Source organism: Macaca fascicularis, chromosome 7, assembly GCF_037993035.2.
Source record: "Macaca fascicularis isolate 582-1 chromosome 7, T2T-MFA8v1.1".
In the NCBI taxonomy this organism is placed as follows: Eukaryota; Metazoa; Chordata; class Mammalia; order Primates; family Cercopithecidae; genus Macaca; species Macaca fascicularis.
Genome location: NC_088381.1, coordinates 48,998,356 through 49,010,561, shown reverse-complemented (window position 1 = coordinate 49,010,561; position 12,206 = coordinate 48,998,356). Strand labels below are relative to the sequence as shown.

General features: G+C 51.9%; 1 protein-coding gene across 6 annotated transcripts in view; it reads left to right on the top strand.

The window, feature by feature from the left end:
• The window catches only part of GRAMD2A (GRAM domain containing 2A), a 41,161-nt gene that overhangs the window by 20,404 nt on the left and 8,551 nt on the right, over positions 1-12,206 (top strand). For 4 of the 6 annotated variants that reach the window (XM_015453030.3, XM_015453029.3, XM_015453028.3 and 1 more), the window contains exons 2-4: positions 10,359-10,451; positions 11,296-11,353; positions 11,725-11,800. In XM_015453030.3, the coding sequence (XP_015308516.3) occupies positions 10,359-10,451; positions 11,296-11,353; positions 11,725-11,800 (227 nt within the window). Of the gene's footprint in view, positions 1-10,356; positions 10,452-11,295; positions 11,354-11,724; positions 11,801-12,206 lie in introns of those variants that run through there. The other 2 variants (XM_073996218.1, XM_073996217.1) reach the window with 2 other exon arrangements.

Genomic DNA, 12,206 nt, shown 5'->3' with positions numbered 1-12,206 from the left:
TATGGAGCTTTCTGGGTGCCTCTGAGGCCCAGTGGTACCCCCATCTTCACTTGCGTGGGTAGAGGCCCCTCTAGGTATCCTCCAAGGATGTGATGGGACAGAGGCTAACACAGCGCTCAGTGGCGCTAGTGGGGGATGTGCTGCTCAGTTGGCAGGGCTGTGAGTGTCCCCAGCCCCACCCCAGACTGAGTCAAGACCTCTTGCAGATCCTTACAGTAGCCCTGATGATCTGCAGGTCACAGAGGGGATTATTTTTTTCTCTGCGTGCCATTTTGTAGAGACACAAACACAGAAGGAGTTAATGGGCATCCTAGGGGAGCAGATCCTCTTCGTGCTTTCCTAGACTGGAGGCCTGGCCCGTGGCCCCCTGCTTCTCTTTCTCCGCCTCCTGCCCCCTCTTCCCTCACTCTAGAGCCAGTCTCCATGGCCACCCAGAGGTTCTGCTCTAGTGTAGCTGCAGCGTGCACCTGCCTGCTCTCTCTCGCCTGTTTCCTCCTGGCTGCACACCCCCACATCACGGATTTCCCAGTTAGGATTGCTTAGGAAGGGAATCTGACAGGCTGGCTCATCTTTTCACTCTAAAGAGGCTGCTGGTCAGCTTGCGATGGCTTTTCCTGGGCCTGGAGCACACCATGGTTCCACTGCCTGTGGCCAGAGTCACTTGGTAGGTCTTGGGAAGATAGGCCTTTGGCCCTCCACATCCTGCCTTCGTCTCAAAGCTGCTACAGGCAGTGATGGGAGAGCAAGCCTGTTCCTGTCCTGGGTGTTCTCAGAACCCTTCCTGGAAGAAGGGATCGTGACGAGGTTGAGTTCCTGCCCCTCTGGAGCGCGCTGCCAGGAGAGCTGAGTGGAACCCCAACTCACTAAGCCTCACCCCCTTACAGTCAGTATGAGACTCAATTATGGGATTTTTCTCCCCTCCTCCAGTCAGTGGAAAGGACAAAGCAGTCGTCCTAGATATGGAATGTCACCTGAGAAAACAAAAAGGGAGGTGCAGCTTCTATGAAAGTGCAAGACAGCAATAATAACATTATTTTTGCAAAAGAGGGAAATTACCTTTTATCTTCAAGTTTCAGCACGTTGACGATGAGCCTACCTCTCTCCACAGAATCCTAGTTTGCTATCAGGAAAGGTCTTGTCACCCAGTTTCTGACTGTGTGTGGGGACTGTGGCCCTGAGAGCACATAGGGAGTCTCTTGGGAAGGACACAGTGTGGTTCAGAGCTGGCCTCTGCCACCTGGAAAAGCTGGTCTTGTGACTTCCATGGTATAACCTAGGAAATGGGCCCTCAGGCCTTAAACAGATGAAGGGAATCTTATTGACAGAAGGGAATCTTATTGACAGTGGGGTCCCCTGCCTTGCCAAGGAAGTTCCTAAAACTCAAGAGGGCCAGGGTGAAGAAGGCTCAGGAGGGTCAGGACCCCAGTTTCAGAGCCCAGGCAGGCAGATTGGCCTCGGAGAGAAGCCACAAAGAAAGGAGGGGTGGGGGCAGGGTTCTTCCTGTGCTTTCTTAGTTGGCTGGGGGTTTACAATCACTTGGGAACCCTTAAAAGCTAAAGCCGGCCAGGTGCGGTGACTCACGCCTATAATCCCAGCACTTTGGGAGGCTGAGGCGGGTGGATCACCTGAGGTCAGGAGTTCGAGACCAGCCTGGCCAACATGGTGAAACCTCGTCTTTGCTAAAAATACAATAATTAGCTGGGCATGCTGGCACATGCCTGTAATCCCAGCTACTCACGGGGTTGAGACATGAGAATCTCTTGAACCTGGGAGGTTGAGGCTGCAGTGACCCAAGATTATGCCACTGCCCTCCAACCTGGGTGACAGAATGAGACTCTGTCTCAAAAAGAAAAAAAAGAAGCTGAACATACACCTGCCTTATGACCTAGCACTTCTAATCCTAAGTGTTTACCTACAGAAGTGAATATTTGCGTGCACAAGACTGGTAATAGAATTTTCATAGCACTTTCATAAGAGGCAAAAACTGGAAACTGCCCAAATGTCCATCAATAGTAAAATGAATAAATAAATTGTGGTATATCCATATTTCAAATGCATTGCTGAGTAAAAGCAGACAAGTATGTATGGTATGATTCCATTCATGTAAAGTCCCAAAATAAGCAAAAGCACTCTGGTGCTGGAAGTCAGGATGACGGTTATCCATGGCCAGGAGGGTGTGGCCAATGAAAGTAGAAGCAGCAGCGGGTGGTTCTGGGGGCCTTGTTCCCAGGTGTGTACTCATTTGTGAAATGCATTGAATTGTACATTTACTTAACATGTGCTTTTCTGTATGTAAATAATACTTCAACAACAATTTAATAAATCTATAATTATTTAAATGCGATTCCCAGATATTCTGATTTAACTGGTTTGAGACAGAGCTCAGACATCATTTTTTTTTTTTTAAAAAGGACTGCAGGCTGAGCACAGTGGCTCATGCCTGTAATCTCAGCACTTTGGAAGGCTGAGGTGGGAGAATTGCTTGAGGCCAGGAGTTCCAGACCAGCCTGGGCAACATAGCAACACCTTATCTCTATAAAAATAAAAAATAAAATAAAAATAGCTGGGCATGGTGGCATACACCTGTAGTTTCAGCTACTTTGGGAGGCTTAGGCAGGAGGATCACTTGAGCCCCAGGAAGTTGAGGCTGTGGTGAGCTATGATTGCACCACTGTGTTCCAGCCTGGGCAACAGAGCAAGACTCCATCTCTTTTTAAAAAAAAAAAAAAAAAAAAAGCACTGCAGGTGATTCTAATATGCACCCAGCCGGCTACACTTTAGAGCTAAAAGGAGAGTGTCCTTTCGCCCTAAAGTAGGAGGTGAGCTGAGTGAGAGGTGAGGGTGGCGTGAGGAGACCTTGTCGGGGAGATCTGGAGCAGCCAGTCGGGGGAAGAGTCCCAGGTCCAGCCTACTGAGCTCCAGTTTGCAAAGTTCTATCCAGGACAGATGTCCACAAAGCTTCCTGTCCTTGGATGGCTATTTCCCTGGTTTCTGGGTTTGTACTGTCGGGGCCTGTTGCCATGATGTGTTTTTGTTTGGAAGAGAACAGTGTTGTTTTCAGGTCTCTGCTTGGAGCTCGCTGGGGCCGAGCGTCCTGGCTGGCTGCACAAGAGGGTGGAGCTGTCTTTGGCCTGGCCTTGAGAAGAGTTGGCAGGACCCACAGGGTCCACAAGAAGTCAGCTTGGGAGAGTGCGGTTACCTCCTTGGAGGAGTAGATGCCCAAGGGGACCACCCCACCCCAGCTGTGGGGAAGGCCCTGCCTGTAACCACGTAGGCCCGGCTGAGGTTTGTGCTTCAGCATCAGCCACAGGCTTGGCCACTGCGAGAGGCTTGGATGAGTACTGGAGGGAGGTTTGCCCTGTGGTTAGGAAGGGCTGGGAAGTCTGGGGAAGTGTTGCCAGGGCATGGCCCGCCCAGGGGCGTGCAGCCCACTGGAGACAGGAGGGACCCAGCCTGTGCTTTCACCCAAATACCCCATCCTGCCCAGGCCCTTTATTCTTTCCTTGCGCCTCATACCTCCCACCTGAGTTCCTCTTTGATCAGTCAACCACCCAGGGCTGAGTGCCTTGAGGTACCGGACCAGAGCTCCTGGAGGGAAGGGCCCTGCTGTGGGGGACCCCGTCAGCTCCTGTCCAGCCTCTCCCCTCCTTTCCTGCTGGGTGTGTCATTCTCTGTGCTCCCTCAGTCTTACTGCCTTGCTTTTTCCTCTCCTTTTCCCTTTTGGGGTGTTCTCTCTCTTTCCCTGTCTCTCCTTCATTCAGCAAACACTGGGTGCTGGCTGTATGCTGGGGATACAGAGATGTACGGGACATGCCCTTGCTGGAGCTCAGAGTCAACTGGGGGACACAGATGTGTAAACAGACAGGCACACTCTGGTGTGGTAAGTGCTGGGGCAGCAGCCTGCAAGAAGCGACAGTGGACCACAGAAGAGGGAGTGAGCCCCTCTGCTGGGGCAAACCAGGGAAGGCTTCACAGAGGTGGTGACATTTCACCTGGGGCTTGAAAGATGACCGGGAACTCCCCAGGTATATAAGCATGAGAAGGGTAAGCAGGTAAGCAGGCAAAGCACATAGGTGTGAAGGGCTGCTGTGGCATGGAAGTGAAGGTGCTGGGCTGCACTGCAGGTGAGGGGATGACCGGGGTGAGGTTGGAAAGCAGGAAGGTCTGGGAGGCCAGCTGAAGAAGTGACGGGAAGTGAAGAAGGAGCATCAGCAGGAGAGTGGCAGGATCAGACCCGGGCCCTAGCTGGCCCTCTGGGCAGTGTGCATGTGGGAGAGAGGCAGGCAGTGTGTACCCGCACAGCTGGAGGCAGGTTCGGTCAGGGAGCTGTTGCCAGCATCTGGGAAAAGGATCGTGGACTGGCTTGCGTGGTGTAGCAGGAATGAGAAAAGAGATGGTTTCATGGGTTATCTCGGGGGTCGGTGGGGAGGACCCGAGGGCTTGATTGGCTGTGGAGGTGGGGAGAAGAATGAGTGGAGTATTCTGGCCTGGGTAACTGTAGGGAGGATAGAGCCTTTCACAGACATTGGATGCCAAGGAGGAAGCAGGCTTGGGGAGCTGCTGCTGAGCTTACATGCATGGATGCATCTAGATGGCAGGGTGTGAAGCTTGGGAGGGTGTGGGTGTCAAGGTTACAGAGTTAGACTTGGGAGTGACTGCCTGGTGTGGGTATTTGGAGCCCGGGGGAGGTGTGCAGAGCAGAGTGCCTGTATCAGGTGCACCACGAGGCCCCTAGACTCCTGTGTATCTGGGCTCCCACTCGTTGCCCTCTCCTCTCCTGCCCTGTCTCCCCATTCTTGACATCTCCCTGTGCTGGTGCCATTCTTGCCCTCTGGCAGGTTCTCAGGCTGAGGAGCTCCCTACCTGCCTCATGATGCGAAAAGGGAGTATTTTTGCTGCCTGGGGCTGGAGAGCACGCAGACACCTGCTGTGCCCCCTAGGGAGGGGCCTTCCTGCCTTCAGACCAGGCTTAGCTGGGGGAAGGGGCCTCATCAGAGGATTTCCAATCTTTTGTACCCCCTTTAATGTCAAAATACTGCTACTCCCCTGCTCCACACCTCTCCTGACAGAAATTAGAGTTTTTTGTGGCTTCTAGGACTCCTGACATGAACTCCACAGCTGGGGCGTGGGGACGGGACGGGACGGGACAGGATGGGACGGGATGGGACAGAGCGGGAGGAGATGTGGTTCACGACCCACAGGGCATGAACACCTAGCGTGAGAAAAAGTCTATGACTAGAGTCTACAGTGGCTGCCCGCAGGGTGGGCGACCAGGCTGAGCCCTGTGCTCTTAAAGCCTCCTCCTTTGCCCTCTGGGTTGGGGCCCAGCTGGTCACTGGCTGTCCCCTGCCTGACTGGTTCTGCTGGTGCGTGCTCAGTGACCACTCTGCCCTGTACTTCTTCAAGTGGCACTGCTCCCATTTCTTTTCTTTTCTTTTTTTTTTTTTTGAGGCGGAGTTTCACTCTTGTTGTCCAGGCTGGAGTGCAATGGCACGATCTCAGCTCACCGCAACCTCCGCCTCCCAGGTTCAAGCAATTGTCCTGCCTCAGCCTCCCTAGTAGCTGGGATTATAGGCATGTGCCACCAGGCCCAGCTAATTTTGTATTTTTAGTAAAGACGGGGTTTCTCCATGTTGGTCAGGCTGGTCTCGAACTCCCAACCTCAGGTGATCCACCCACCTCGGCCTCCCAAAGTGCTGGGATTACAGGCGTGAGCCACTGCGCCCGGCCTCTTTATTTTCATTTGTCAAAATAAACACTACAGAGGAGAAGATACAACTATTTAGTGGAAAGTGAATGAAGATTGTTTTGCGAGCACTGCAGGTTTCCTCATTTTGGCCATAGGAAGGGTCTCTGAGCCAAGAGCATTATCAGCAGAGAGACAGGAGGAACTGGCTTCAATGGATAAACGTAAAGGAGTGGCTTGTAACCATCCCCTTGATCACGTGTAAAGGAGTTGGCTTTTTTTTTTTTTTTTTAAAGACAGAATTTCACTCTGGTTGCCTAGGCTGGACTGGAGTGCAATGGTGCGATCTCGGCTCACTGCAAGCTCCGCCTCCTGGGTTCAAGTGATTTTCCTGCCTCAGCCCCTTGAGTAGCTGAGATTACAGGTGCCCGCCACCATGCCCAGCTAATCGTTGTATTTTTAGTAGAGATGGGTTTTCACCATGTTGGCCAGACTGGTCTTGAACTCCTGACCTCGGGTGATCCACCTGCCTCAGCCTCTCAAAGTGCTGGGAGCCTGCCTTCAGATCAGGCTCAGCCACCACGCCCAGCCAGGAGTTGGCTTTTAATTTAAAGAGACTTGAGAGTTGGCCGGGCTTGGTGGCTGAGCCTGGTCTGAAGGCAGGAAAGCCCCTCCCCAGAGTTGTTGTGAGCGCCTGCTGCATGCTCAGCACTGGACTCAGGGGATTCAGTGAAGGACTAGGCGGAGTCTGTGCACCTCCAGGGGCTCACAGACTCTGAAACAGTGTGACAGATGCTGAGAGGAGACTTCCCATCAGGGTGCTGTGAGTGTCTGAAGCAGAGACTCCTCACCTAGGCTGGGGGAGGGCTGAGGGAAAGCTTCTCTCCCTGAGGAAGTCACATTTGAACCTAAGGATGTGTTTGGTTTGGAATCCATGCAAAGACATGATTATCTATGCAAGATTAGATAATCCATACAAGATTATAATTATGCCAGTTTCTAAGGCTCAGCTTCCTTTTCTCTAGGAACCCCACTGTGAATATTTCAGATCTGTGCATCCTCTGAGCTCCTGCTGTCCTGAGAACTTGAGTCACACTCTCAAGCAACAGGCTCCCTGCCTCTGAAAGTACTGTCTAAGCTCCTTCCCATTGTCATCCCATTCTATCCCTCGTCCATCCTTTAGGCTAGAGTGCAGGTTCTTTAGAGCTGAGCCTACAGGATTTTTCCCTGGCGGCCCCATGGGTTGACTGCCAGGCTCACGCTGTAACGGCTCAGTGGTCTGATTTGTGTATGCTGCTCCTCCAAGGACTGTCCTGTGAGAGGACTTAGACCAAGCGAGAAACATACATGGAAATAGATGGAATCTACCACATAGTAATTACACACAGACACAGCAGAAATAGCACAGACAAAAGAGAAATGACAAATTGGGGGAAAATATCACAAAAATGATAAACTAAGGATTAACATTCTCAATAAAGAATTTACAGGTCGGACATGGTGGCTCATGCCTGTAATCCCAGCACTTTGGGAGGCCAAGGCAGGTGAATCACCTGAGATCAGGAGTTCAAGACCAGACTGCCCAACATGGTGAAACCCCATCTCTACTAAAAAAACAAAAACAAAAACAAAAAAAATATACACACACACACACACATATACATATATGTACACACACACACACACATATAAATTAGCCAGATGTGGTGGCAGGCTTCTGTAATCCCAGCTACTCAGGAGACTGAGGCATGAGAATCACTTGAACCTGGGAGGTGGAGGTTGCAGTGAGCTGAGATCACGCCATTGCACTCCAGCTTGGGTGTCAGAGTGAGACTCTGTCTCAAAAAAAAAAAAAAAGAAAGCTAGACATGGTGGCTCACACCTGTAATCCCAGCACTTTGGGAAGCTGAGGTGGGATGACCGAGCTTAGGAGTTTAGGACCAGCCTGGACAACACAGTGAGACCACCCCCTACAAAAAAATGAAAAACAGCCCGGCGTGGTGGCGGAGGCCTATAGTCCCAGCTACTTGGGACGCTGAGGTGGGAGGATCACTTGAGGTCTGGAGGTTGAGGCTGCAGTGAGCCAAGATTGTGCCACTGTACTCTAGCCTGGGCGACAGAGTGAAACCCTGTCTCAAAAAAAAAAAAAAAGGCTGGACACGGTGGCTCATGCCTGTAATCCCAGCACTTTGGGAGGCCAAGGCAGGGGGATTACAAGGTCAGGAGTTCAAGACTAGCCTGGTCAATATGGTGAAACCCTGTCTCTACTAAAAAATACAAAATTAGTCGGGTGCAGTGACACACGCCTGTAGTCCCAGCTACTTGGGAGGCTGAGGCAGGAGAATCACTGGAACCCAGGAGGCAGAGGTTGCAGTGAGCCGAGATCCCGACACTGGACTCCAGCCTAGGCAACAGCAAGACACCATCTCAAAAAAAAAAAAAAAAGGCCAGTAACAATTTATACAAATGAAGAAAGAACTTCAATACAAACGAAGAAAGAATTTCACCTGTGAATTGTCTATAAGACAATGAAATTCTAGTGGTTAATAATTATTTGGAAAAAAAGTGTTCAACCTACCAGTAAGCAGAAATACAAATGAAGACAACATATTTTCACCTATCAGATTTGCAAAGGTGAGTGAGAGACAATATCCAGAGAAGGGCCTGAATATCGGGAAACAGGCACGCTCATATCGTGCTGATGCCTGGGTTAACTGGAATAGTATCTGTTCATTCTTTTTTTTTTTTTTTTTTTTTTTTTGAGATGGAGTCTCGCTCTATAGCCCAGGCTGGAGTGCAGTAGTGCCATCTTGGCTCACTGCAACCTCCACCTCTTGGGTTCAAGCAGTTCTCTGTCTCAGCCTCCTGAGTAGCTGGGACCACAGACGTCTGCCACCACAACTGGCTACTTTTTTTGTATTTTTAGTAGAGACAGGGTTTCACTATCTTGGCCAGGCTGGTCTTGAACTCCTGACCTTGTGATCCGCCTGCCTCAGCTTCCCAAAGTGCTGGGATTACAGGCGTGAGCCACCGCGCCTGGCCTGCATCTGTTCATTCTCAATCCACTAATTTCACTTCTGAGAATCTATCCTAGGAATGGACAGTGAGTGACATGGGAAATTTCTCATGAAATCAGGTTAAGCCACAGAAGTAGGGTACACAAATTATAGATTATATAACCATTTGTATAGGTTATATATTTATCATACATTTTTTCTTTGGGTGATTTTTGGGGAATCTTTCTTATAGGTGATTTTGATCTTATATTTTTCATATTTTCTATAATGAGCTTTAAAAATCAAGGGGAAAAAAAACCTCTGTGAAATGTGACGTGATGGAACCAAATAAATCCAGAAATCAACTTTGAGAGTCAAGTCTCTAACAAAATCTGTCACTTCACAAGATTGTTGTAGGTATATGTTGATATGTGTGGCAAAATCCTCTCCAAGGTGGAGGACAGAGGTAACCAGGCCACATGGCCATGGCTGGACTGATTTTGTGGGTGAGGTCACTGGCTGTTCACTGTAGTACCGGACACAGCCTGTCCCTCGGCAGGACTCAGTTTCATAATCTGTACAATGGTATGGTGGGAGGGGGTGAGGCTAAATCAGTCTCTGAGGGTCCTGGCAGATCTTAGGCTGATGCAATAACTCTGTTCTTGAAGAAGAGAACTTTGGCTGGCCTCAGACACAGAGCGGAGTGTGACTGAGCACTGAGATTTGTAGGTTCCAGGCTCCAGCTCCTAATATGCTGTGGGACCACTGCACATGACCTTGTTACCTGTTCCTGACCACCATACTGCCCCAGTGTGGCCGTGTTTCTTGGCCATCCTCTCTCTCGGTCAGCCCCTGCGCCCACTCGGTTGGAGCTGGTTTGATGGCTCAGGCTTTATTGATGTGAAGCCTGGAGGAGCGTTTCTTTGGAGGAAGCCAGGGTAATGATTCTTTGGAGCATTTAGTGGAGGCAGGAACTCAAAGGCCATTGGAGAGCCCTACCTGCCCAGGGAGAAAGGATCTGTTCCCTCCCATGCTGTCCCTCAGGGACATTTTTGAGATGGTTTGGCTCTCATCACCAAGCTGTCCTGACTGTTGGAGGTGACTGAGGCCACTTCCTGGTATAAGACGGCTCCTCTCCTCCTGGCCACACTCACCTGCAGGCGGACAGGCGTCCACCTCCCACACCTTCAGCGCATTAGCTCCTGGGCTTCGTTTGATAAGGCCTCCTATGCTCAGCCTCCTTTCCTGGAACCTGATGGTTTACAGTCATGCTGCGCGGGTACTTTGGACACTTTTGTTCTCGGCATAAGCAAGTCTCAGGGTCCTCCCTCTCAGTGTGCCTCCTCAAGGGTGGGGCTAGAGGCCTCACTCAGCCTGGCCTACGAGCTGCCTGGCACTGGAGATGAGGTAGACAGGTTGATTTTCCTCCCAGCCCAGGCATAAGCAGAACTTCTGGCTTTTGGGAAACATGCTGTGTGAGACCCCCAATTCCATCAGCCATCCCAGAACCTCTGCCTGCGCCGCTGCCTCTGAACTGTGACATCTTCAGTGTCACCCTCAATACCAGGGCCAGTCTTGGGTGGGGGACAGAGGCAGCGGCCCTGGGCATGGTGGGGCTGGTGGGGAAAGGTGTCCTCATGAAGCCCCCTTACTGATGTGGGCCTGTTTTTCCCTAGCAACCAACAAATGCACGGAAAACCAGCTTCTCTGAAGAGTGCTGTGCCCTGCAAAGAGAAACCAGACAGAGTTGAGGAGCCCCCGGACTACAGGTGAGGACCCCTTTCCCAGTCGGAGATACACACAGACTTAGGGGTGGGAAGCCCTCAGGAGGTGACCTGTTTGTAAGAAGACCTCAAGGCTGAGCCGGGCCCCTTTGTAGGTCTGTGAGGTCAGGCACAGGCTGCCCCAGGCTTCTTCCTCCCGCCCCTCAGGCCTGTCCCAGTGCACTGGGACCTAGCAGAGTCCATGCTTCTCGGGTTTCCAGCCTCCTCCCTGCTTACCTGTGCCCTGGGCCAACCCAGACAAGGCAAAGGTTTACCTTTTTTCTCAGCGTCATCCCCCTTTCCCAATGTGGTAGCCTCAGTCAGGTCAGGTGAGTGTGTGCCAAGCTTCCCGCAGCAGAGCTCAGGCCACAGGGAGGAGGCGGCAGGGAGGGCAGTCCTGCTGGCATCATGGCCTGCGGCCAGGCCCCGGAGCTGTGAGTCTGACACCTTCACCTTACCCACACCCCAAACTGGTCCCTATTCCGGCACTGCCTGCTCCCCTGCTTACCCCTTGACCAGAGAAATGGGAAAGGGTCTTTGACAGCCAGGTGGGCAGCTCCTCAGCATCTCTGGGAGACTGGGCGCACCTCCTGGAGATGCTGCTCACTCGCATCGGGGAAGGTGGGCCCTTGGCGACCCCTCCCTGCCTCCCGCAGTGCCCTCCCCCAGGGATGAGCTGTATAGCTGTGTTCTTTCTGTACTTGTCATTTTGCTGTGTCCCCTAGAGAAGGGCCCTAGTCTCCGATCTCTGCCCCAAGCTTCTGGCTCAAGGCCAGGGCAGAATTGGCACTGAGTACGCATGGGCAGGACTGGGGTTCCTTGTCCCCAAAATGGAATGTCTCCTTTGCAGTCCGCACTGGCCAGAAGGCTTGAAGGGTGAAGAGATAAAGAAGTGTGGCCGAGAAGGGGTAAGTCTGGAGGCTGACTTCTCACTATTCACCCAGGAAGGGGTCCTGGGCTGCCAGAATTCAGTGACTTTTGGCGCCTTGGCCACCAGGCCGGTCATCAGGAAATCAGGAAGCCTCAATGGGTGTCCCTTCCTGGGTGGGAGTAGGGTGTCCCCTTCTGCTAATACAAGCTGCCTGTCAGGACCAGCAGCACCAGGAGACAAGCTGTGCTTGGCACACAGCCCTCCATACTCACTGGCTGCTTACTAGCTGCCTCATGCTAAGTCCCCAGCATGGGCCGGGGGGCTGTGGCATTTCCTGTTGGCTGGAGCAGGGCCCCTTTGGCGGTCTCACCTCCCAGGGCTTCTCAGACGCAGCCTGTGTGTTTGCAGATAACACTGAATAAATACAACCAGCAATACCACAAGCTGTTTAAGGATGTTCCCTTGGAGGAAGTGGTTCTCAAAGGTGAGCTGTCTCCCTGGTATAGCTGGTTAGGCACCCAGAGTGCCTGGGGCCAGGGACCTCTGCTCTGGAGCCTCCAAAGCATGACTTAGAAATGGGAACTGGCTGTCCTTTAGATGTGGACCACTCCCCCAGAATGTGAGAAGACAGGGCTGGTTTGGGACATAGCATTGCATTTTTGAAGGTTTTCTTGGGGAAACGTCAGGGCTTCGGAATCTTGTGTCTGTTCTGCTCTTACCGGTGACTTCTTCCCTGCTCTGGCCTCTCACTGAGCATGTGGGGGCATTTGCACAATCAAGGCCCTCAGGGCAGAGCAGAGCAGGGAAAGGTCAGGGATTCTGCCTGAGGTTGTGAGATTGCAGGCTCGGAGATCAGGGCAGGAACTTGCCTGGACCCTCTGGAGCATGGG